Source organism: Cervus elaphus, chromosome 5 (genome assembly GCF_910594005.1).
Source record: "Cervus elaphus chromosome 5, mCerEla1.1, whole genome shotgun sequence".
NCBI lineage: Eukaryota > Metazoa > Chordata > Mammalia > Artiodactyla > Cervidae > Cervus > Cervus elaphus.
The window spans coordinates 48,210,565-48,237,009 of NC_057819.1; the positions used below are offsets into that span (position 1 = coordinate 48,210,565).

At 38.0% G+C, this 26,445-nt stretch overlaps 1 protein-coding gene across 1 annotated transcript; it reads left to right on the forward strand.

The window, feature by feature from the left end:
- Positions 1–1,561: 1,561 nt before the first annotated feature.
- Positions 1,562–21,122, forward strand: LOC122693154 (eukaryotic translation initiation factor 4 gamma 2-like). The gene is given in 2 exon segments (XM_043900742.1): positions 1,562–1,748; positions 17,524–21,122. Coding segments are annotated over 2 exon segments (3,009 nt in total). The 3' UTR covers positions 20,346–21,122.
- The last annotated feature ends 5,323 nt before the right edge of the window (positions 21,123–26,445 follow it).

Genomic DNA, 26,445 nt, shown 5'->3' on the forward strand with positions numbered 1-26,445 from the left:
AGATGTTAAAGTTGGATTTAGAAAAGGCAGAGGAACCAGAGATCAAATTGCCAACATCTGTTGGATCACTGAAGAAGCAAGAAAGTTCCAAAAAAACATCTACTTCTGCTTTATTGACTATGCCAAAGCCTTTGATTGTGTAGATCACAACAAACTGTGGAAAATTCTTAGAGATGGGAATACCAGACCATCTGACCTGCCTCCTGAGAAATCTGTATGCAGGTCAAGAAGCAACAGTTAGAACTGGACATGAAACAACAGATTGATTCGAAATCGGGAAAGGAGTAAGTCAAGGCTGTATATTGTCACTCTGCTTATTTAACTTATATGCAGAGTACATCATGAGAAACCCTGGGTGGATGAAGCCCAAGCTGGAATCAAGACTGCTGGGAGAAATATCAATAACCTCAGATATGCGGATGATGCCATCCTTATGGCAGAAAGCAAAGAACTAAAGAGCCTCTTGATGAAAGTGAAAGAGGAGAGTGGAAAAGTTGGCTTAAAATTCAACATTCAGAAAACTAAGATCATGGCCTCCGGTCCTATCACTTCATGGCAAATAGATGGGGAAACAATGGAAACAGTGACAGACTTTATTTGGGGGCGGGGGGGGGGGGGGGGGGAGGGGGGCGGGGAGGGGGCGGCTCCAAAATCATTGTAGATGGTGACTGAAGCCATGAATTTAAAAGACACTTGCTCCTTGGAAGAAAAGCTATAACCAACCTAGATAGCATATTAAAAAGCAGAGTCATTACTTTGCCAACAAAGGTCCATCTAGTCAAAGCTATGATTTTTCCAGTAGCCGGATGGATATGAGAGTTGGACTATATATTTAGCTGAGGGCGAAAGAATTGATGCTTTTGAACTGTGGTGTTGGAGAAGACTCTTGAGAGTTCCTTGGACTGCAAAGAGATCCAACCAGTCCATCCTAAAGAAATCAGTCCTGAATATTCACTGGAAGGACTGATGTTGAAGCTGAAACTCCAATACCTTGGCCACTTGATGTAAAGAACTTACTTATTGGAAAAGATCCTGATGCCTGGGAAAGATCGAACACAGGAGGAGAAGGAGACAACAGAGGATGAGATGGTTGGATGGCATCACCGACTGGATGGACGTGAGTTTCATTAGGCTTCCGGAGTTGGTAATGGACAGTGAATCCTGGCGTGCTGCAGTCCGTGGAGTCGCAAAGAGTCTGATAGACTGAGCTGTAGCTCACTGTCTTAAGCCCTCAGGAACTGCCACACTGGTTTGTATTCCAGAAAGGACACGGCTTTTTTCAGGTTTACCTTGTAATAGCTAAAGTACTGACATTCCAGAAGTTTCAGAAGTCTTAGGGAAACCGTCTAATCATTTAATCTATCCATGGTTTCAACAACACAGGTACAATTGTCCATGTAACCACTTACCTGGCAGAAGCGCCTCTGCGCCGCTGTCTCGGAGCGCTGCTGCCTGCCTTGACGCAAGCCCAGTAGACCCGTGGCGCCCAGGATGCCGGTCATGAAACCCCAACGCACTCTGGCCCCATGCCAGCGCTTCAGAGGCTCCAGACCCGAGAGGGATGACTGCGCAGGCGTGGCCAAATAGGAAGCCGGAAGAGGCGCCTCCGGCTACGCCCCACCTTCCGGGGCCTCTCAGACCTGCTCGCCTGCTCTTCTGCCTCTCTGCTGATTCCTCCGCCTCACACAGCTTGTTCATTGGCAGGGCAGCTGCCGGCTGCCTGGGGCCTGCGTCTTTCTCTGCCACATGTGAGCTGCTTCCCTTTCTTATTCTTCGTGATTTATAAAGTGAAACTGAAGTGAAAATTAGTCCTCAGTCGTCATACTCTTTGAAACCCCAGGGGCTGTAGCCCGCCAGGCTCCTCTGTCCATGAAATTCTCCAGGCAATAATACTGGAGTGGGTAACCATTCCCTTCTCCAGGGGAATCATCCCAACCCAGGGATGGAACCTGGGTCTCCCGTCTGGCAGGCAGATTCTTTACCGCCTGGGCCAATAGGGAGCCCAGTTTCTAAAGACCCAATTCAAATTAAACTTCCTTTACTGCAGCTACATTCAGCTCTTTTACATTCCCCAAGCATGGTGGGCTTCCCTGGTGCCTCGGTGGATAAAGAATCTGTCTGCAATGCAGGAAACGCGGGATCCATCCCTGGGTCTAGAAGATCCCCTGGAGAAGGGACTGGCCACCCACTTTTTTCTTGCTTGGAGGTTTCCATGGACAGAGGAGCCTGGCAGGCTACAGTCCATGGGGTTGCAAAGGATACAACTAAGCGACTAATACATACATACGTGATGAGTTTTAGCAGTACCCTGTGAGACCCTCCAGGGCCCCAAAGGCTTCTCAGGGCCCCCATTTCTTTCTTGTAACGTAAAAGTTTTAGCTTCCCAGACCGTCCCTGAGGACCAAAACACAGATGCAAACAGTTAGTAGTCAGGGACTTAAAAGAATGCAGAAACAAAGGCAGGGCCAGTCAAGAAACAGCAGTGCAGCATTTAAAGCAGGATTCTAGTTCTTGTTCAAAGGATATAAATAACATTATCTTTTAATTCTTTTGCAGGAACTAAGCCCCCCTCTACCTTCACTACCCCAAGTGGAGGACGGTAACCTCAGACTGAGCACAAAATTCCTGGAACATGGCCGTATTAACCCCACTACCAACCAATTGGAAGAAAGTCATACTTTCTGCAGCCCTCACTCCAAATTTTACCTTTAAAACCTCTCTGAAAACCATCTGGGAGTTCAATTTTTTTTTTTTTTTTCCAGCATAAGCTACACATTCTCCTTGCTTGACCCTACACTAAAACCTTTCTCTGCTCCAGACTCTGGTATTTCAGTTTGTTGGCCTTACTGTGAGTTGGGGACATGAACTTGTATTCCATAACTATTTCATGCTGAATAACTTCTTTATACCTCTGGAAACTAAGTTTGTCTGCCTGCTAACACCTACTACTCTGTAAAGATAAAAATTCAAATATCAACTTAACAGTAAATTATTTTCTAATTCAAAGGACTATAAGTTCTGCTCTATTTTCCAAATTTCTCTGAAAATACATTTTACCACCTGATGCCTTTTAATATAATTAAATGTTTATGTATGCTCAGTCGTGTCCAACTCTTTGCAACCCCATGTACTGTAGCCTTCTAATCTCTTCTCTCCTTGGGATTTTTGAGGCAAGAATACTGGAGTGCGTTGCCATTTCTCCTTCCAGGAGATCCTCCCGGCCCAAGAATCAAACCCCATCTCCAGGATTGGCAGGCAGATTCTTTACCACTGAGCCTGCTGGGAAGTCCATAGAAAGATGTAGAACTGAGTAAACCTGGCTTGTGGCTGAGCTTCTTTTTTTAAAAGTTGAAGGACTGAGTTTAACTACAATTACTTGGTACTATTGTAGAGTCTGTCACAAGTTCTAAGTCTAAGATATTGTGTAATCCTTGACAAGGAGGGGCTATAATAATTTTAAAATGAGAACACCATGTTCTGTCAGATTTCTGTAAGTGTCCATTCTATGCCCTGTTTGAAGCATGGTTTTATTTGTAATTAATATTGGGCTATTTTATTCTGATAGCTGAAGTCAGAAGACAACTATAACTCAGCAAACTGAGAGAAGTAAAATATGGGATCGTTGATGTGCATCATTGAACTCAACTCTGATTTTACTCAAAGCACCAGTTTTCTAAGTGATGTGCATGTGTATAGTTTTCAAGTCAACTATTTGAGGGTAGGTAATATGACTATTATTTTATAACTCTCTGAGAACAGAAAGATTTATTTTCAGCATATAAAATAGTGCCTCGCTCACAGAAAACACTTTTCTGAAAGTATGTTTTGGATGAAAAAATAAAGTAAACTATATCTGTTCCTTATTTGTTTTATAGTAGTATTTGTTTTATAGTAGGTAGTTATAAATAATTATGTACTACTTGTTGAGATTTTCTGGGTTCGATCAATGGGTTGGGAAGATACCCTGGAGAAGGAAATGGCAACCCACTCCAGTTTTCCTGCCTGGAAAATCCCATGGACAGAAGAGCCTGGTGGGCTAAAGTCCATGGGGTCGCAAAGAGTTGGCCACAACTGAGCAACTTCACTTTCACTTTCATTTTATTGAGATTTATTTCTGTAAACATAGTACATAATTTCTATTTTGACTTAAGTGAGTGGAGCTGCACGTACAGTTGACCAAATTCAGAAAAAATCAGGTACAATATCAATTTATCACAATCCCATTTTTTGGCTCTTAAATAAATGAGCATGCCATTTTTTTCTTTATACCCATTTTTGTATAGCAAAATAACTCAAATTTGTAAATGCAAAAAACACTTGAATAATTAATATTACTCCTTTCTATATGAGAAAGCATTAATTGGATATTCATTATGAGATTTGGCAGTATTTTTTAAAATGTGCTATAGACTGAATGTCTGTACACACCCAAAATTCATATTTCAAAATTCACAATTTGAGGATATAAAAGAGGTCATTAGGTCGTATGAGTGGAGCCCACCTGAATGAATAGTGCCCTTATAAAAGAGGCCCCACAGAGTTCCCTTTTCCCATTTGCCATGTGAGAACAAGATGACTGTTTATGAACCAGGAAATGGAGCTTCATCAAACACTGACCCTACCACCATCGTGATATTGGACTTCCAGCCTACAGAACAGTGGAAAATGCATTTCTGTTGTTTATAAGCCATCAGTTTGTAGTATTCTGTTATAGCAGCCTGGATGGCCTAGTTAGAATGTGTAAATATGTTTAAAAAGGACTCTGGATAAGATTATATACAAATACAAGGAACTTTTACAATATTTGGAACAAACATATGCTTTAAAAAAGTCTTTCATCATTTATAACAAATTCAAATTAATCAACATTCTGTAACTATTTATTTATGTAAACATAAATTTATTTAGTAAACATTTTGTAAATATTTATTTGCTAAATCTGACGACCCTAATTCTGGAGCTAAAAAGCTAATTCATATCTTCACAATTGGTAGTATATATGAACTTGAGTATGTTATTTAAGCTCTGCACCTCAGATTTCTCATTTGTAAAACTTAGCTTATAATAATAGCTACCTCATAACAGGTTGAAAATGTGTGCATATATTTATATATATATACACACACACACACATACATACGAGTGTTATGTATATATATGAGTTATATATATGTGTGTGTATAATATTCATATATATGTTAAATATGTGATGGATTATTAGCAGTATCTTCTTTATAGGAAGTATTATATGTATGAATTATGGTATTTTTCAGCCTTTGGCATAGTAATGCCATGAAATAACCAACCCCAAAACTCACTGACTGACACGACAAATATTTATTTCTTGTTCATTGTCCTATGAATCAGTTAAAATCTCTTTTAGAATGGGCTAGCCAGCCATCTACTCACATTCTTTTGGCCAAAGCAAATCATGTAACTAAACCCTGTCCCAGGAAGTAAGGAAGTATAATTTTCCTACAAAGGATGTGCTGTGGGAAAAGTGAATGATCTACCACAGTTATTATTTTAATTGTTGAGCATACCCTATTTCTAGGCATTAAGAACTCAGAAGGGAACAAAACAAAGCCCCTGTTTTATAGAGTTCAGTGTAGAGGAGATGGACAATAAGCTAGACCACAATCAAGTGGTGTTCTTTACTATGGGGAAAATTAACGGACACGAAGAAAGAGGGAGAACTTAGACACATAGAAAAAGACACCATCCACAAGGAAAATCACACTGTGAGGCCATATCACATTTCTCTCCACAATAAACATAATCATAATTCCATCTACCGTAACTACTGTCTACTCAACTCTCTTTACTGTCACTTTGAAATTTCCATTCTATAACGATTTTTTAAAACATACAGGTGCTCTAAATTTAGCCATTCTTGATGAAATGAAGCTAGTGGAGGTGATGGAATTCCAGTTGAGCTATTTCAAATCCTGCAAGATGATTCTGTGAAAGTGCTGCACTCAATATGTCATCAAATTTGGAAAACTCAGCAGTGGCCATAGGACTGGAAAAGGTCAGTTTTCATTTCAGTCCCAAAGGAAGGCAATGCCAAAGAATGCTCAAACTACTACACAATTGAACTCATCTCACACGCTAGTAAAGTAATGCTCAAAATTCTCCAAGCCAGGCTTCAGCAGTACATGAACCATGAAATTCCAGATGTTGAAGCTGGTTTTAGAAAAGGCAGAGGAACCAGAGATCAATTGCCAACATCTGCTATGTCATTGAAAAAGCAAGAGAGTTCCAAAAAAATGTCTATTTCTGCTTTATTGACTATGCCAAAGCCTTTGACTGTGTGGGTCACAATAAACTGTGGAAAATTCTGAAAGAGATGGGAATACCAGACCACCTGACCTGCCTCTTGAGAAACCTGTATGCAGGTCAGGAAATAACAGTTAGAACTGGACATGGAAAAACAGACTGGTTCAAAATAGGAAAAGGAGTACATCAAGGCTGTATATTGTTTCCCTGTTTATTTAACTTATATGCAGAGTACATCATGAGAAATGCTGGGCTGGAAGAAGCACAAGCTGGAATCAAGATTGCTGGGAGAAATATCAATAACCTCAGATATGTGGATGATGCTGTCCTTATGGCAGAAAGTGAAGAAGAACTAAAGAGCCTCTTGATGAAAATGAAAGAGGAGAGTGCAAAAATTGGCTTAAAGCTCAACATTCAGAAAACTAAGATCATGGCATCTGGTCCCATCACTTCATGGCAAATAGATGGGGAAACAGTGGAAACAGTGGCTGACTTTATTTTTCTGGGCTTCAAAATCACTGCAGATGGTGATTGCAGCCATGAAATTAAAAGACGCTTACTCCTTGGAAGGAAAGTTATGACCAACCTAGATAGCATATTAAAAAGCAGAGACATTACTTTGCCAACAAAGGTCCATCTAGTCAAGGCTATGGTTTTTCCAGTGGTCATGTATGGATGTGAGAGTTGGACTATAAAGAAAGCTGAGAGTAGAAGAATTGATGCTTCTGAACTATGGCATTGGAGAAGACTCTTGAGAGTCCCTTGGAATGCAAGGAGATCCAACCAGTCCATCCTAAAGCAGATCAGTCCTGGGTGTTCATTGGAAGGACTGACGCTGAAGCTGAAACTCCAATACTTTGGCCACCTCCGAACAGCTGACTCATTTGCAAAGACCCTGATGCTGGGAAAGATTGAGCACAGGAGGAAAAGGGGACAACAGAGGATGAGATGGTTGGATGGCATCACCAACTCAATGGACATGGATTTAAGTGAACTCCGGGAGTTGGTGATGGACAGCGAGGCCTGGCGTGCTGTGGTTCATGGGGTCGCAAAGAGTTGGACATGACTGAGCGACTGGACTGAACTGAACTGAAAGTATCAAATATATATCCAGAAAAAGCAATTTATACATATATATTTGGTAAATAGGCACATTTTCCCTATGAAATACTATAAATTTTCATGTAAATAAAGTGAAGAAAGCTTTATTTAGCAAAAGTGTTACTAAAAAAATTGGACATTTATTGAATAATACCTTTCAATGAGTTGAGTTGCAGTGAATTGCATTTTGGCAAGTTGTCTTTAAGCCAGATGCTTGAGAGACAACTTACCATTCTTCTCCCAATGGCACAGGTATACAGGCACACACACACACACACACACACATACTCACAGACACAATATACAGTTAAAACTGCCCAGAACATACTAAGGCCGGGGAGAGATGTTGTTAATGAAGCATGCAGTTTTGAAGGTGCAACGCTAACATATAGAGTTCAATTACATGTGTGTGTGCTAAGTTGCTTCAGTTGTGTACAACTCTTTCCAACCCTATGGATTATGGCCTGCCAGACTCCTCTGTCCATGGGATTCTCCAGGAAAGAACACTGGAGTGAGTTGCCATGTCCTCTTTCAGGAGATCTTACCCACCCAGTGATAGAAACTGCACCTCTAATGTCTCCTGCATTGGCAGGTAGAATCTTTACTGCTAGTGCCACCTGGGAAGCCCATTTATTTTATTCATTTTGTTCAGTTAGGAAGATTATTAGTATTGTGACAAAAAGTCTCTGATAGGATGCATGCCAAGAGTATGGAGCATATCAAATCATCTATCTATTCTGAATCTTCACGGAAACAGGGAGCTAGGGCAGGGCAGTACCCAAATTCAATAAAGCAGAACCAGACCAGATAGATGTCCCATACCCCCAAATTATAGCAGAACTTACAGGACAACCCTGGAAAGAAAACTCAACTAGCATACACTGGTCAATGAATACAGCCAGAAAAAAACCCATTCATACATTCTTGACATATTTGTATCATATTACTGGAGAAAAATAAGGTATGAATTAACAATTGAAAATGACTAGTGGACCGGTGGAAGTAGAGATTCCATTCCACAGACTTACAGGAAGACAAACAAATATCTTTAACCTGATTTGCTGTAAGAAAACAAAACAAAAAGGTAGTGGTTGAGATTCTTAAAAAAATGAACACAAATCCTGAGTAGAAATTAACAATTCCAGGTTGTAGAGAAAGAAGGGAAATGAGGAAGAAACAGCAAGAAATACAAAGACAAAACTAACAAATTAAATGGAGCATAAGGTGAAAAGGAAGCACCAAAATGTATCTAAGTTTATAAAACTTAATTAATATTAGAGATGTTCAATATATATTTGTTATTTGAGGAAAAACCAAAGAACAAAAGGAGGCAAATTCTGAAAGATTGCTCCAAGTACAAGGGTAAGAATAAAGAGATTAAAATGGATAAGATAATGCTAAAAACTGATAGAGAAAAGGAAAACCCATTTTAATACAGACATGACCCAGACTCCAGACTTCACAGGATCTGTCCCTGGCTCCTGTGCTTGTAGGGATATACTGGGCCAGAGATGGGATTTTGGAGGGGAAGGCACACAGTTTTCTTTAAGGCCCAGCCCTCTGTCAGTCAGAATTTTGTTCCCCTGCAGCCAGACCCCAAGGGAACTCCTTAGCCCTGCCAACCAAAGCAATGCTAACAAACCCATTGATTAGAGATACTTGGGAAAACAGACTCCCAAGGAGACCTTGTGTGTCTTCCCCACAGAAGGCCTTAAAGGATCTGGCTCAAAGGACCTACAAAGCTCTGCATCTGGAGTGCAGTGTGCAGAATCCACATTCTCAAAAAATGACCTTAGGGCTGTGGTGATTTCCTATGCACAAAGGCTAAAAGGTCCTGGATTCCAGAGTGCAGATGAGCTGCGAGTAAACTGTGCTTGCACATGCCCCACCCCACCTCAACCTGACAGCCAGGATCCCTGGGGTCTCTGGGTCTGGGCATGCATGGCCTGACCACACATAGGTACTTCTATGGAGCATAAAATTTTAAAGACAATAAAAGATTTATAGATAACTTTAAGGAAAGAAGACAATTGAAGTGGAAATGGCCTTCAAACTGGAAGATTACTTCCTCACAATGAAATAATAACGTGCTATTCATATCAGAGTAAAATCTTTCTTATTCCAGGTGTCAGTGCTCTTTAGCTAGAGATCCCCATGAACACACACTGCAAAATTTTAAAAAGTTGACTATTGACTCATTGTGAAGAAAGAAATCAAACGTTGTGAAGCATTGTAAGACTCCTTGGTAAGAGGTATTATTAGATTTATCAGTTTAGAGAAAGTGATGCTTTGCTCTGGAATAGGTGTTGTCTGGAAATGGTTTTAATTCTATGATTGGGTATCTTAAAAAGTGTTATTTAGAAAATGATAGGAATGACTGTTGGTAACTGCGTACAGGGAGCTATAGACAGATGGATCTTTAATTGGTAAAGAAACAGTGGCCATTTATATTAGGATAGGTGAATGTTTGGTCATTGTTGTAGTTTATTTTTATATGATTTCAGTTGTTTTATATAAGTTCACTTCAAGACTGTGGAGCAGTCTTATGTTTGTCTTAATATATCAAGATCAAAGAGTGGTCTTAACTACTGTTTGTATTCTGAAAATTTTTATATTCAGTAGAACACAAAAACTAGCTGTAATTACATAGTGTGACTGACAGGTTAGCGCCTAGCAACAACAGGCCAGTTCCTGACTGTCAGAGCTGTATTTTTGTATATCCTCCCCCTCTTTTTTCTACCCAGACAAATAAAGTCAGGCTGCAGGACATTAATCTATGATATAAAGAGCTCCATCATCACTAAAATTTTGCTGATCAGGAGACTGTTCAGAAAATATTGCCTGTGGTTGTATTGATATTTGTCTCTCCTGCTCCTTTTGTGACAGGATGAGTTGATGAATGCTCCGACTTGACAATGAATGTGTGGTAGCATTTAATATTCTTAGCAGAATGTATCAGCCAACTTCAATACAGGCAATTATCAGAAAGAGCAGTACTGGCTTCAGGTAAGCAGATCTTGGTTGCTCTATCTCTCTGGGTACGCTTCATCTCTCCAAATATTGGATGGCAGTTGGCCAGGCAACCTCAATCCTTGGATGAATCCAAGAAAGATCATTGATTCTGAGTTTGTCCAACATTTGCTAATGTCAACTTCCAGACTCTTTACATCTTGGAGCTGAAATTGAAAGCCCATTTGACTAATTTTTAACCTTAGGTATCTGCAGTGTTTCCTAGCTTATAAGAAAATCTTGGAACTATAGAAGGAACCCAATAATTAATTTAATTTAACCTAATTTTGCAGCAAGACAATTACCAATAAATGATAGTAATTTTACAAATACGTAAAGTACACCCCAATTTGTCCCTGGTACAAATAGTCATAATATCATGATTTGAGTATATCTTTTATCTACTGTGTCAATTTCTGTAACTCATTCACTTCCTTCTCCAATACATTTTTTTTTTCATTTTGATTCTCTGTAGCACTATCCTTATTTTGTTGCTTTGATTTTTCTAGTTCTGATGTGAGTATCTCCCTCTTTTTCTTAATTTACCTTAAATGTATTTGAATTCTAATAAAACATTGAAATATATAAATATTAAAAACTTATTTTACATTTTTTGGCTCTGAAGGTTTGATTAAGAGAAATGATTTAGTGATCTTCCTAACTTCAGGATTTCATGTTATGTGATCTCATATAAAGTCCACAAGAAATAAAATAAAATTAGCAAATGTTAATTTATTATCTTGAAGAATAATTCATATATCATTTTGTTTCCAAATATTTATTGATTCTGGAAGGGTTGGTAATGATGTTTGCTTTTTTCTTCTTGCAAGGATAGGGATTAAAAAAAAAAAAACCCACATATTGTTTAAGTAAACCCATACATCCTTTCACAAACTGGTCCCTCACACAGAAGATAAGAAGAGACTGACAAAAGAGGTAGTACTCCAGATTGGTATGTGGCAGTGTTAATAAGGAGGGAAATTTACCTACTAGGTTTGTCTTGAGAGGCCACAACATGAGTAGATCTCCACACTCACCTGCCAGAATCTTAAAAGTTTTTATAGAGACTTGAATTAGGTTCAATCACCTATTCCATTCAGATGTTATCAACACCACCTTCCTATGACCTTGGAATAGCTCCTGATGTGGGAACAGTAGACAGAATATATATTCCAAGGACAGAGGAGGGAGCTTTCGATTGCCTGGGTCCAGCTGGAGGGCCAAGCAGAGGTCACATCCTCTTGATCACCTCTTCTAACACCATGTAACACACAGCAGGAGAAAAATAAGATGATGACTAAAGTTCACAAAACAAAACATCAATAAGAAATATTAAGAGGCCATTTATTAGGATGGTCTTTTGAGCTCTGCCAGAGAATATATATATATATATGTACTTTTTTCCAAATAGTGACAGAGGTCACAAAATATAATTTGAATATTTAATAAGGATGTTTTAACATCTTAATTTTATTCCCTTCTCCAGGAAAATAGTATTCAAACTATATTTAATCTAAAATTTTTATATGAATTATAACTTAAAGCTGGAGGGATAAATTATCCTTTGGACTTTTTTAAAATCAATAAAAGTTAATGAAACAAAAAAAAAATAAGTCATTTAAAAGACCATATTTTACCACAACAGACTAAAGTATAATTAACACATTTTAAAATGCCTTGGCTAGAATTATAAATTAATGAAAGTATTTACATTATTACATTCCACAAATATTATGAAGATGGACATAACCTTTCTAAGTCATCCAGAGTCATTTTAATGTTTATCTTTAATCAACAGTAGAGTAGACTGTTTTAACATCTGAAGTTTGAAACATAAGACATATTATTTAATTTTATCAAAAATCTTGCAATCTTTAGTTTATAACTGATAGTTGGTTTGCAAAGGTGATAGTGTCAGAAACTGACATGTCTAAATAATTAGCTAAGTTACATTATCAAGTGAAAATTTTGCAGTTACCTAGTTTGATTCCCTTGCTTCTTAGTACATACTTAAATACTAATTTATGATACATTGATAAAAATTATTATTCAAAGATTTAATTAGAAACTTTCTAAAGATAGGTGTTACAATATGACACAAGTGCACACACATGTGTGTGTGTGTGTATATACATATATATATATACTTCCTTAAATTTGTGAAACATGAATAAAGCTAGTGAAGGTGATGGAATTCCTGTTGAGCTATTTCAAATCCTAAAAGGTGATGCTGTGAAAGTGCTGCATTCAATATGCCAGCAAATTTGGAAAACTCAGCAGTGGCCACAGGACTGGAAAAGGTCAGATTTCAATCCAATTCCAAAGAAAGGCAGTGACAAAGAATGCTCAAACTACCTCACAGTTGAACTCATCTCACATGTTAGTAAAGTAATGCTCAAAATTCTGCAAGCCAGGCTCCAGCAATATGTGAACCATGAACTTCCAGATGTTCAAACTGGATTTAGAAAAGGCAGAGGAACCAGAGATCAAATTGCCAACATCCATTGGATCATCAAAAAAATAATAGAGTTCCAGAAATACATCTGTTTTATTGACTATTCCAAAGCCTTTGACTGTGTGGATCACAACAAACTGGAAAATTCTTAAAGAGATGGGAATATCAGACCACCTGATCTGCCTCTTGAGAAATCTGTATGCAGGTCAAGAAGCAACAGTTAGAACTGGACATGGAACTACAGATAAGGTTGTATATTATCACCCTGCTTACTTAACTTATGTGCAGAGTACATCATGAAAAAATGCAGGACTAGATGAAGCACAAACTGGAATCAAGTTTGCTGGGAGAAATATCAATAACCTCAGATATGCAGATGACACCACCATTATGGCAGAAAGCAAAGAAGAACTAAAGAGCCTCTTGATAAAAGTGAAAGAGGGGAGTGAAAAAACTGGCTTAAAACTCAACATTCAGAAAACTAAGATTATGGCATCTGGTACAATCACTTCATGGCAAATAGATGGGGAACAATGGAAACAGTGACAGACTTCTACCTTTTGGGGCTCCAAAATCACTGCAGATGGTGACTGCAATCATGAAATTAAAAGACACCTGCTCCTTGAAGAAAAGTTATGACCAACCTAGACAGCATATTAAAAAGCAGAGACACTACTTTGCCAACAAAGGTCTATCTAGTCAAAGCTATGGTTTTTCCAATAATCATGTATGGATGTGAGAGTTGGAATATAAAGAAAGCTGAGAGTCAAAGAATTGATGCTTTTGAAATGTGGAGGTGGCACAGTAGTAAAGAATCCACCTGCCAATGCAGGAAATGCAGGAGACTAAGGTTCAGTCCCTGGGTTGGGAAGATCCCCTGGTGTAGGAAATGTCAACACACTCCAGTATTCTTGCCTGGAGAGTCCCATGGACAGTGCAGCCTGGAGGGATATAGTCCATGGGGCCACAAAGAGTTGAACAGGACAGCATGCACACAGGTATCATATATCACAATTCACAAGTAGAGAGCAACACCTTAGTGTTTAATACAGATACTATAGGAAGAGGGAGGATTTGGAGAATGTAGGTTTGACAAACAGTACACAGGGTATCAGAAGGGAGACTAAAATTATCTGAGATAGAATTTGTTAGAAGGAAATTTGCTCAGTCATAGGTGAACACAAGTTATTTTTGTCCCACCCAAAGCCACAAAAATAAACAAAACCCTTACACCATTAATCCAGAATGCTTTGGGGGAGGTGAGCATATTCCAGTAGTTTTTCTTTCTTAGTTTTGGCAAATCTTTTATATTCTAGTACTAAAACACATTAAAACAGAATAAAAAAATCACACATAAATAACCAGCTAATAAAAACTCCATTGAGGATACCTATATATAAAGATCATTTAATTATTGATCTTTAATAAGTTGCTTATAATACTTGAGGTAAGAATAAATTAAAAAACAAATTTTGGATACAGATATGCCAAAGAGTAACACAATATTAGAAAACTAAAAAAGTAGAGGAGAATTTGGATTTGAATCAGGATGCAACTTAAATTGTTGCTAAATGTCATATCCTCTGAATATTGGAGAAATAGTAACTAAGAATTAAGTAAAGAGCCCATTTATAGTTATATTTTTACATTGATTTGCACAATTGTACTACTGGTGGTTTACTGAATTGTTTAGAGCACAGTCTCTAAGATGTGCTCTTTAATCATTTATTCAACAAATATTTGCCAGATACCTATTATGTGCCAGATATTATTTGTTGTGGTAAGCTACAGTTAAAATGAAGTCAGTTGACCTCAGGATGCATATATCCTAGGAGGCAGAAGAGGCAGGCAAGAGTGGAAATAAGTAAATTGTGTATTGAGAGGATATAATTATATAGTGAGGGAAGCATATTATAAATATAAAATGAAAAGGGCCATAGGGTAAAGCAAACTGGGATCCCTGATATGGGTGATGAGCAGGTTGCAGTATTTTACAGGGAATCAACGTGAAGATGAGATATGAGCAAACACTTGGAGGCAGAGTAAAATTAAACCAACAGATATAAAGGGAGAAGAGCATTCCATGCATGGAAATAGACAATGTAAAGTCATAGAGTATGCATGGCATGTTGGAGAAATAGGATGGAGTTGAGTGTGGCTGGCATGAAGTAAGCAAGGTAGGTAATTAAGGTACTAACACCTGGTCTGGCCTTGGTTCATGCTTCCAGTGTTCTTAATTCCTTCTCAGCTGAGTTACCTTCAGGGGTCAAAGAAGGGCCCTGGAACTCTCTGTTAAAACTGGTGTGCAGAAGCTTTGTTATGCTCCATCCAGTGCAGCTTCTGTGGTGCTATCCAGATTCAGGAGTCCCTTCTCCCTCCATAGGAATCTCTTTACAATATTTAAAATGGTTGCTTCCTCTATACCAAAATTTAAGGTATGAAAATTGGACTTACTAAATAAAGAGGTATTTACACATTGAGCATGCTTCTCTGTTCAAATAAACATAGTGTTTCCAACTACAGGGGCTTCCCAGGTGGTGCAGTGGTAAAGAATCCACCTGCCAATGCAGGAGATGCAAGATATGCAGGTTCGATCCCTGGGTGGGAAAGATTCCCTGGAATAGGAATGGCAACCTAATCCAGTATTCTTACCTGGGAAATCCCATAGGCACAGGAACCTTGCAGGCTACAGTCCATGGGGTCATAAAGAGTTGGACATGACTGAGCCCACATTTTTCCCCTGAATGATGTCTTTATTTCATGTTACTTGAATTAGTCTTATCAGCTCATGTATATTTTTAAATAAGGTTCTCTTTCTAAATTTTCTATATTTTAAAAACATATTTTTAAAGATCCAGGTAATAGGGTTTATATTTATTTTTCTTGCTAGGGTCCTAGTGGTCTCTCTGTGAGAACTTGCAAAATACAATGCATTTTTAAAGGTTTCAAAAATTAAATCCTATATAAAATAACATAACTTTTGCTTGTCCTTCACTGTTGTTGTTTCTTTCTTGTTGTGTAAAATATCAGCATACCCACCAGCATGTAGAAAGAACATATTCTGAATTATCTTTCAAACATTACTTTATGGTTTCCTCAGCATCATTGGCTGTGTGCTCCTGACAGTGGGGCATATTTGGCAATGTAGAAGCATGGTTTCCTACTTGCTCTTACACACGAACCAAATGGGTAAACAGCTGGGAGCTCCGAGCCCTGGAGAAGTCTATTCAGAAGAGATCAAATCACTGACATAGAGCATAATCTTAGTAGCTCCTTAACTTTTGCTGTGTAAGACAGATTAAGAGAAAAATTAATAAAACATTCTAAAATTAATAAAATAAAAATGAATGTTTTTCACAATTGCATAAAATAATTTATATGTCTCTTTGTAAACCCTAAATATACAATGAATAGACAAAACAAAATAACTGAAATAGCAGGTATCTGACACAGGCCAAATAGCTGACTATCTTTGTGTTTTACTAAGTGAAATAAGATCATCCACTAGGCATGACTTTTCTGCCTACTATGTATATCAAAACAATTTATGGAAGTCTCCCATATGGATTATGGTTCTATTTTAATATCTAAATAGTTTTGTTTTTCACATTTAGATATTCCACTGTGGACACAAAATCTTTATAAAAGGCCTTTTTTATAACTATAATTTTATTCATATAAATACTTTATATTTCTTAGTTCTTATTGCTTTAAACTTTTTAAATATTGCTTCCAAATCAATCAATGTGATACACCACATTAACAAATTGAAAGATAAAAACCATATAGTTATCTCAATAGATGCAGAGAAAGCCTTTGACAAAATTCAACATCCGTTTATGATAAAAATAAAAAAAAAAAAAAAGCCCTCCAGAAAGCAGGCATAGAAGGAACATACCTCAACATAATCAAAGCCATATGCAATAACCCAACAGCAAACATTATCCTCAATGGTGAAAAATTGAAAGCATTTCCCCTAAAGTCAGGAACAAGACAAGGGTGCCCACTTTCACCACTCCTACTCAACATAGTTATGGAAGTTTTAGCCTCAGCAATCAGAGAAGAAAAAGAAATAGAAGGAATCCATATTGGAAAAGAAGAAGTAAAACTCTCACTGTTTGCAGATGACATGATCCTCTACATAGAAAACCCTAAAGACACCACCAGAAAATTACTAGTCACTGGAAAATACTAATCAATGAATACAGTAAAGTTACAGGATATAAAATTGTTACACAGAAATCGCTTGCATTTATATACACTAACAATGAGAAAACAGAAAGAGAAATTAAGGAAACAATTCCATTCACTATTGCAATGAAAAGAATAAAATACTTAGGAATAAATCTACCTAAAGAAACAAAAGACCTATACATAAAAAAACTATAAAACACTGATGAAAGAAATCAAAGATGACACAAATAGATGCAGAAGGCCCTAGAGTGATAAGTTCGGCTTCAGACACGCCTCAGCGCCAGCAGCGAGTCGGAGCTCTATGGAGGTGGCCGCGAGTTTCGGGTGGTGGCTGCAGCAGCGACTCTTCTGAGCTGTTTCAAGCCGGTTCCGACTCCTTCCTCCCCCTTCCCTCCCCCTTTTTTGTTTTCCGTTCCCCTTCCCGCTCCCTTCCGCGTCCCCGACGACCCGATCCTGAGGAGGCAGCTGCGGTGGCAGCTGCTGAGTTCTCGGTGAAGGTTTTTCATTTCTCCCATCCTCTTCCCTCCCCACCCCATCCATTAATATTATTCTTTTGAAGATTCTTCATTGTCAAGCCTCCAAAGTGGAGAGTGCAATCGCAGAAGGGGGTGCTTCTCGTTTCGGTGCTTCTTCGGGCGGAGGAGGAAGTAGGGGTGCACCTCAGCACTATCCCAAGACTGCTGGCAACAGCGAGTTCCTGGGGAAAACCCCAGGGCAAAACGCTCAGAAATGGATTCCTGCACGAAGCACTAGACGAGATGACAACTCCGCAGCAAACAACTCGGCAAATGAAAAAGAACGACATGATGCAATCTTCAGGAAAGTAAGAGGCATATTAAATAAGCTTACTCCTGAGAAGTTTGACAAGCTATGCCTTGAGCTCCTCAATGTGGGTGTAGAGTCTAAACTCATCCTTAAAGGGGTCATACTGCTGATTGTGGACAAAGCCCTAGAAGAGCCAAAGTATAGCTCACTGTATGCTCAGCTATGTCTGCGATTGGCAGAAGATGCACCAAACTTTGATGGCCCAGCAGCAGAGGGTCAACCAGGACAGAAGCAAAGCACAACATTCAGACGCCTCCTAATTTCCAAATTACAAGATGAATTTGAAAACCGAACCAGAAATGTTGATGTCTATGATAAGCGTGAAAATCCCCTCCTCCCTGAGGAGGAGGAACAGAGAGCTATTGCCAAGATCAAGATGTTGGGGAACATCAAATTCATTGGAGAACTTGGAAAGCTTGATCTTATTCGTGAATCTATCCTTCATAAGTGCATCAAAACACTTTTGGAAAAAGAGAAGAGAGTCCAACTCAAAGATATGGGAGAGGATTTGGAGTGCTTCTGTCAGATAATGAGGACAGTGGGACCTAGGTTAGACCATGAACGAGCCAAGTCCTTAATGGATCAGTACTTTGCCCGAATGTGCTCCTTGATGTTAAGTAAGGAATTGCCGGCGAGGATTCGTTTCCTGCTGCAGGATACCGTAGAGTTGCGAGAACACCATTGGATTCCTCGCAAAGCTTTTCTTGACAATGGACCAAAGACGATCAATCAAATCCGTCAAGATGCAGTAAAAGATCTAGGAGTGTTTATTCCTGCTCCTATGGCTCAAGGGATGAGAAGTGACTTCTTTCTGGAGGGACCGTTTATGCCACCCAGGATGAAAATGGATAGGGACCCACTTGGAGGACTTGCTGATATGTTTGGACAAATGCCAGGAAGTGGAATTGGTACTGGTCCAGGAGTTATCCAGGATAGATTTTCACCCACCATGGGGCGCCATCGTTCAAATCAGCTCTTCAATGGCCATGGGGGACACATCATGCCTCCCACACAGTTGCAGTTTGGGGAGATGGGAGGCAAGTTTATGAAAAGCCAGGGGTTAAGCCAGCTCTACCATAACCAGAGTCAGGGACTCTTATCCCAGCTGCAAGGACAGTCGAAGGATATGCCACCTCGGTTTTCTAAGAAAGGACAGCTTAATGCAGATGAGATTAGCTTGAGGCCTGCTCAGTCTTTCCTAATGAATAAAAATCAAGTGCCAAAGCTTCAGCCCCAGATAACTATGATTCCTCCTAGTGCACAACCACCACGCACTCAAACGCCACCTCTGGGACAGACACCTCAGCTTGGTCTCAAAACTAATCCACCACTTATCCAGGAAAAGCCTGCCAAGACCAGTAAAAAACCACCACCATCAAAGGAAGAACTGCTTAAACTAACCGAAACTGTTGTAACTGAATACCTGAATAGTGGAAATGCAAATGAAGCTGTCAGTGGTGTAAGAGAGATGAGAGGTCCTAAACACTTCCTTCCTGAGATGTTAAGCAAAGTAATCATCCTGTCACTGGACAGAAGTGATGAAGATAAAGAAAAAGCAAGTTCTTTGATCAGTTTACTCAAACAGGAAGGGATAGCCACACGTGACAACTTCATGCAGGCTTTCCTGAATGTATTGGACCAGTGCCCCAAACTGGAGGTTGACATCCCCTTGGTGAAATCATATTTAGCACAGTTTGCAGCTCGTGCTATCATTTCGGAGCTGGTGAGCATTTCAGAACTAGCTCAACCACTGGAAAGTGGCACCCATTTTCCTCTCTTCTTACTTTGTCTTCAGCAATTAGCTAAATTACAAGATCGAGAATGGTTAACATAGCTTTTCCAACAAAGCAAGGTCAATATGCAGAAAATGCTCCCAGAAATTGATCAAAATAAGGGCCGCATGTTGGAGATCTTGGAAGGAAAGGGACTGAGTTTCTTATTCCCACTTCTCAAATTGGAGAAGGAACTGTTAAAGCAAATAAAGCTGGATACATCCCCTCAAACCATATATAAATGGATTAAAGATAACATCTCTCCCAAACTTCATGTAGATAAAGGATTTGTGAACATCTTAATGACTAGCTTCTTACAGTACATTTCTAGTGAAGTAAACCCACCCAGTGATGAAACAGATTCTTCCTCTGCTCTTTCCAAAGAACAGTTAGAGCAGGAAAAACAACTGCTTCTTTCCTTCAAGCCAGTAATGCAGAAATTCCTTCATGATCATGTTGATCTACAAGTTAGTGCCCTCTATGCTCTTCAGGTGCACTGCTACAACAGCAACTTCCCAAAAGGCATGTTACTCCGCTTTTTTGTTCACTTCTATGACATGGAAATTATTGAAGAAGAAGCTTTCTTGGCTTGGAAAGAAGATATAACCCAAGAGTTTCCAGGGAAAGGCAAAGCTTTGTTCCAGGTGAATCAGTGGCTAACCTGGCTAGAAACTGCTGAAGAAGAAGAATCAGAGGAAGAAGCTGACTAAAAGAACCAGCCAAAGCCTTAAATTGTGCAAAACATACTGTTGCTATGATGTAACTGCTATGACCTAACCACTGCGAAAATTCATTCCACTGTAATGTTTTCACAATATTTAAAAGCAGAAGCACGTCAGTTAGGATTTCCTTCTGCATAAGGTTTTTTTTTTGTAGTGTAATGTCTTAATCATAGTCTACCATCAAATATTTTAGGAGTATCTTTAATGTTTAGATAGTATATTAGCAGCATGCAATAATTACATCATAAGTTCTCAAGCAGAGGCAGTCTATTGCAAGGATCTTCTTTGCTGCCAGTTATCATAGGCTGTTTTAAGTTAGAAAACTGAATAGCAACACTGAATACTGTAGAAATGCACTTTGTTCAATAATACTTGAGTTGTTGCAATATTTGATTATCCATTTGGTTGTTACAGAAAAATTCTTAACTGTAATTGATGGTTGTTGCCATAATAGTATATTGCCTGTATTTCTACCTCTAGTAATGGGCTTTATGTGCTAGATTTTAATATCCTTGAGCCTGGGCAAGTGCACAAGTCTTTTTAAAAGAAACATGGTTTACTTGCACAAAACTGATCAGTTTTGAGAGATCGTAAATGCCCTTGAAGTGGTCTTTGTGGGTGTGAAACAAATGGTGAGAATTTGAATTGGTCCCTCTTATTATAGTATTAAAATTAAGTCTACTTAATTTATCAAGTCATGTTCATGCCCTGATTTTACATACTTGTATCTATCAATAAACATTGTGATACTTGAAAAAAAAAAAATAGATGGAGAAATATACCATGTTCATGGATTGGAAGAATCAATACAGTGAAAATGAGCATACTATCCAAAGCAATCTATCAATTCAATGCAATCCCTACCAAGCTACCTATGGTATTTTTCAGAGAACTAGAACAAATAACTTCACAATTTGTATGGAAATACAAAAAACCCTCTAATAGCCAAAGCAATCTTGAGAAAGAATGGAACTGGAGGAATCAACCTGCCTGACTTCAGACTATACTACAAAGCTACAGTCATCAAGACAGTATGGTACTGGCACAAAGACAGAAATGTAGATCAATGGAACAGAATAGAAAGCCCAGAGATAAATCCACATGCCCATGGGCACCTTATCTTTGACAAAGGAGGCAAGAATATACAATGGAGAAAAGACAATCTCTTTAAAAAGTGTTGCTGGGAAAACTGGCCAACAACCTTTAAAAGAGTGAAACCAGAACACTTTCTAACACCATACACAAAAATAAACTCAAAATTGATTAAAGATCTAAAAGTAAGACCAGAAACTATAAAACTCTTAGACAAAAACATAGGCAATACAGTCTCTGACATAAATCACAGCAGGATCCTCTATGACCCACCTCCCAGAGTAACAGAAATAAAAGCAAAACTAAACAAATGGGACCTAATTAAACTTAAAAGCTTTTGCACAACGAAGGAAACTATAAGCAAGTTGAAAAGACAGCCTTCAGAATGGGAGAAAATGATGGCAAATAAAAATCAACTGACAAAGAGTTAATCTCAAAAATATACAAGCAGCTCCTGAAGCTCAATTCCAGAAAAATAAATGACCCAATCAAAAAATGGGCCAAAGAACTGAACAGACATTTCTCCAAAGAAGACATACAGATGGCTAACAAACACATGAAAAGATGCTCAACATCACTCATTATCAGAGAAATGCAAATCAAATCTGCAATGAGGTACCATCTCATGCTGGTCAGAATGGCTGCTATCAAAAAGTCTCCAAACAATAAATGCTGGAGAGGGTGTGGCAAAAAGGAAGCTTCTTACACTCTTCATGGGAATGCAAACTAGGACAGTCACTATGGAGAACAGTGTGGAGATTCGTTAAAAAACTGGAAATAGAACTGCCATATGACCCAGCAAACCCACTGCTGAGCATATACACTGAGGAAACCAGAATTGAAAGAGACACGTGTACCCCAATGTTCATCACAGCATTGTTTACAATAGCCAGGACATGGAAGCAACCTAGATGTCCATTGGCAGACGAATGGGTAAGAAAGCTGTGGTACACATACACTCAGCTATTAAAAAGAATGCATTTGAATCAATTCTAATGAGGTGGATGAAACTGGAGCCTATTATACAGAGTGAAGTAAATCAGAAAGAAAAACACCAATGCAGTATATTAATGCCTATATATGGAATTTAGAAAGATAGTAATGATGACCCTATATGCAAGACAGCAAAAGAGACACAGATGTAAAGAAGAGTCTTTTGGACTCTGTGGGAGAAGGCGATGGTGGGATGATTTGAGAGAATAGCATTGAAACATGTATACTATCATATGTGAAATATATTGCCAGTCCAGGTTTGATGCATGAGACAGGGTGCTCAGGGCTGGTGCACTGGGATGACCCTTAGGGATGGGATGGGGAGGGAGGTGAGAGGGGGTTCAGGATGGGGAAAACATGTACACCAATGGCTGATTCATGTCAGTGTATGGCAAAAACCACTACAATATTGTATAATAATTAGCCTCCAATTAAAATAAATACATTAATTTAAATAAATAAATATTGCTTCCATTGATCATTTCTGTTTTCATTATACATTCCTGGCTTTGCATTTCTCATGTATTTCTTATTTTGTGCCATTACATGTATTGAGGACTGTGAAAGATTTTTATACTATAGAAATCTATAGTACTTTCTTTCATTATCTTTTAACTTCTCTACTGTGCTTTAATGAAACCCATTTCACTATTATCTCCCAAATTTCCAATAAAATTATACCCTACTTGATAGGCTTGTATAAGCAATGTTTGGTATATAAATCAAAGAAATTGGATATATCCTACATTTTAATTCATTGTAGAAAGAGAATGTGTGAGTAACATCAAGCACTTAGGGACAACATATATGAAAGCAAAATGGGATAAAATTTTAGAGAAAAATATCAAATATTTCACAGAATGGGATTTGTGATGCTGATATATAAATCCCTGAGACAAGCAGTAATCTGTATTACTTTTGTGTCTTATTTAATTAGCCATTCTCAAATGGATAGTCTAGAAATTATTATTGTAATTCATCTCTTGTTAGAGCTTGTATTTACAAATTATTTTATGAGATGCTCTAAGTCCTTGTATGTTGTAAAATATCTGTGTGTTCTTTTTAAACTTTAATAATGAACTGAAGAATATGAGACTCTTTCATTAAGCATATTTGAAGTTAAAATAATTTTACATTTACTCTATTGTCTTCTACCAGTTTAGTTTCAAATAAGTGTTTTGTAGATAGCCTATTTGTTCTACATTGGTGCTTATAAAGAAATTTTTCTAAAATACCACTTTTACAATTCAAAAGTAAGGTATAGGTGACCTTCTGAAATATCTGTGTAAGGAGGTTGAGAAATTCTCTCTAGTGTAAAGCAACAATAAAAGTGAATAAAATAATCAAAAACAACCATTTAAAATCTCTGGAAATTGATTAGAGAGAATACAACTTGAAAAAAAAAATTTTTTTTTTTTTCAGGAAAATGCCCTGATTCTCAGTAAAAGCAGCTGGAGTCTTTGACATGTAAACCAGGGGCTGCTTCTTTCTAGCCTCCAGTAACTAGCTGGGAGTTTATGTTCTGGGTGGTATTGCCAGTTTCCAGCATCGCCCTATGACTCTGACTCTGTGATGCAGTGAATCCACTCTAAGCAAGAAGTAAAGGACATTAAAAATAGCTACGCCCTCCTGCATCCAGTTGTAGCTCCAGTGCAATGAGATCCAATTCTGTGGCTGTGAAGGTCAGAATTTCACATTATACTCAACACCAGGACTATGTCCAAGAAACTGTATTCATGGATCCACCTGACGTATTTGACATTATGTAGAGGAGAACATGGAAAAATCCATTTCAAAGACAGGTTGTAGAAATCACTGTGGTAAATAATTTGGAAGGGCTAATATCACTGTGATGCAAGGGTGGGGGCAAGAGAAATTGCAGACTCTCTAGAAATCTAATGAGGAGAGCTGGGAATAGATTCAGTCATCCAGGGTTTTTCTAATGTCAAACTTCAACCCTCTTGTCCAGAAGTCTGTGCACATGTGCAAGGCTATGCCTGTTCAGAAGACACCAGAGAAATTTGTAAGCAACTGGCTCTGGCTGTATATGGGATTGACTTTTAATATCCTCTACAATGAAAGTATTCCAAAACTACATATAGATCTAATCCGAAGGCTTAGAGTCTTATGGCTTAAGTTTTAAGTACAGCCTCTGACCAATCACAGGCTGACCACCAAGTTAAGCGCACCTCCGACAATCCTGGTGAAAGACTAAGTGCTTTTCTCTTAAGATCTTCAGCAATATTCTTTCTGCCCACTCAGCACAGCACTTCTAGTCAACATCCTACTGGAGATTTAGCTGGGGTTTAGGCAAAAGAGAGAAAAAAAGAGAGAGGAAGAAAATCTGGATAGATTGAGAAGGAAATATTAAATTTGACTTTTCTCATAGACAACATAAGCTTGTATGCTGAAAATAATAGGGAATACATACTTATGTACACAGACACACATGCATACAACTATGAGTTCCATCAGTTTCAAGTTAAAGGGTTAAATATACACTTTTAATAGAAAGACAACTCAAAAAAATTTACACTAGTGTTAAAAATAAAACATTTATGAATAAATTTAAGTAGCATGCAATTCTATGCTGAAAAACAGCAAAACAATTGTAAGGAAAATATAGTCAAAACTGATAAAAATAAGCGTGAAAACTTCTACGAAAAAGGTCAGGAAGACATAAAGGAAAACATATGGATTTGTGAAACAGAACTGAGAATTATAAAATTAATTATTTCATATATGGTCCATTGATTTTCAATAAAAATGCAAAAATGCTAAAAATACTCAATAAGGAGAGGATAGTCTTTTAAACAAACCACCGGAAGACAATGGGATATCCAATTCAATACAATGACTGTAGATTCTTACCTCACATTGTACAAGAGGTTTAACTCAGAATAAAGCATATACCTAAATAAAAGTGATAAAACTATAAAACTCTTCCTTAGAGCCTTCAAGACTAGGATTAAGTTTTCCTGAATTAGACTTAATGTGTGAGCTTCCCTGGCGGCTCAGAGTGTAAAGAATCTGGCTGCCATGCAGGAGACCCGGATCTGATCTCTGGGTCAGGAAGATCCATGGAAAAGGGAATGGCTATCCACTCCAGTATTTTTCCTGGAGAATTTCATGGACAGAGGAGCCTTGCAGGCTACAGTCCACAGGTCACAAGGAATCGGACATGCCTGAGTGATTAACACTTTCAAATATTTGTTAGGTATTGCATAAACTTTATGCAATTTATTAAGAAATAAAATTTAAAAATGGAAATATGGACTTAGTCAAAATTAAAAGTTTTGTTTTTCAAAAAATTTCTTAAATAAAGTGAACAGGTAAGCTATATACTAGAAGAGAATATTCACAATCATATATTCTATAAAGAACTTATATGCAGAATATATAAGGAAATTTTAGAACTCAAAACTATGAATAGCTCAAAAAATATCAGCACAAAAATCTGAATAAGGTTTTCACTAAAGTTGACATTCAGTTGGCCAAAAAACATGTGAAAAAGTTCAGGAATCAATAATCTATAGAAAAAAGCAAATTCAAACCAAAGGAGATGTTATTTCATATCTATTCGAATATTTGTAGTTAAAAAGTCAGACAAGTTGTTAGGGACATGCAAATTAAAACAGTTAGACATGCCCCTACATACCATTTGAGTGGCCAAATCCAAAACACTGACAACACCAAATGTGGGCAAGAGAACTTTCATTCATTGCTGATGATATTGCAAAAGGGTACAGCAATTTTAGAAGAGTTTGGTGGTTTCTTATACCATAAAACATGCTATTACCACACAGCCAGCAATCCTTCTCCTATGTATTTACCCAAAAGAATTAAAAATTTATGTCTACATAAATGCTTTCACACGTATATTTATAAGAGCTATATTACTAATTGCCCAAACTTGGAAGCAATCAAAATGTCCTTCAGTAGGTGAAAAAACTGTGCTGTAGCCAGACAACTGAATATTATTCAGTGATAAGAAATGAGCTAT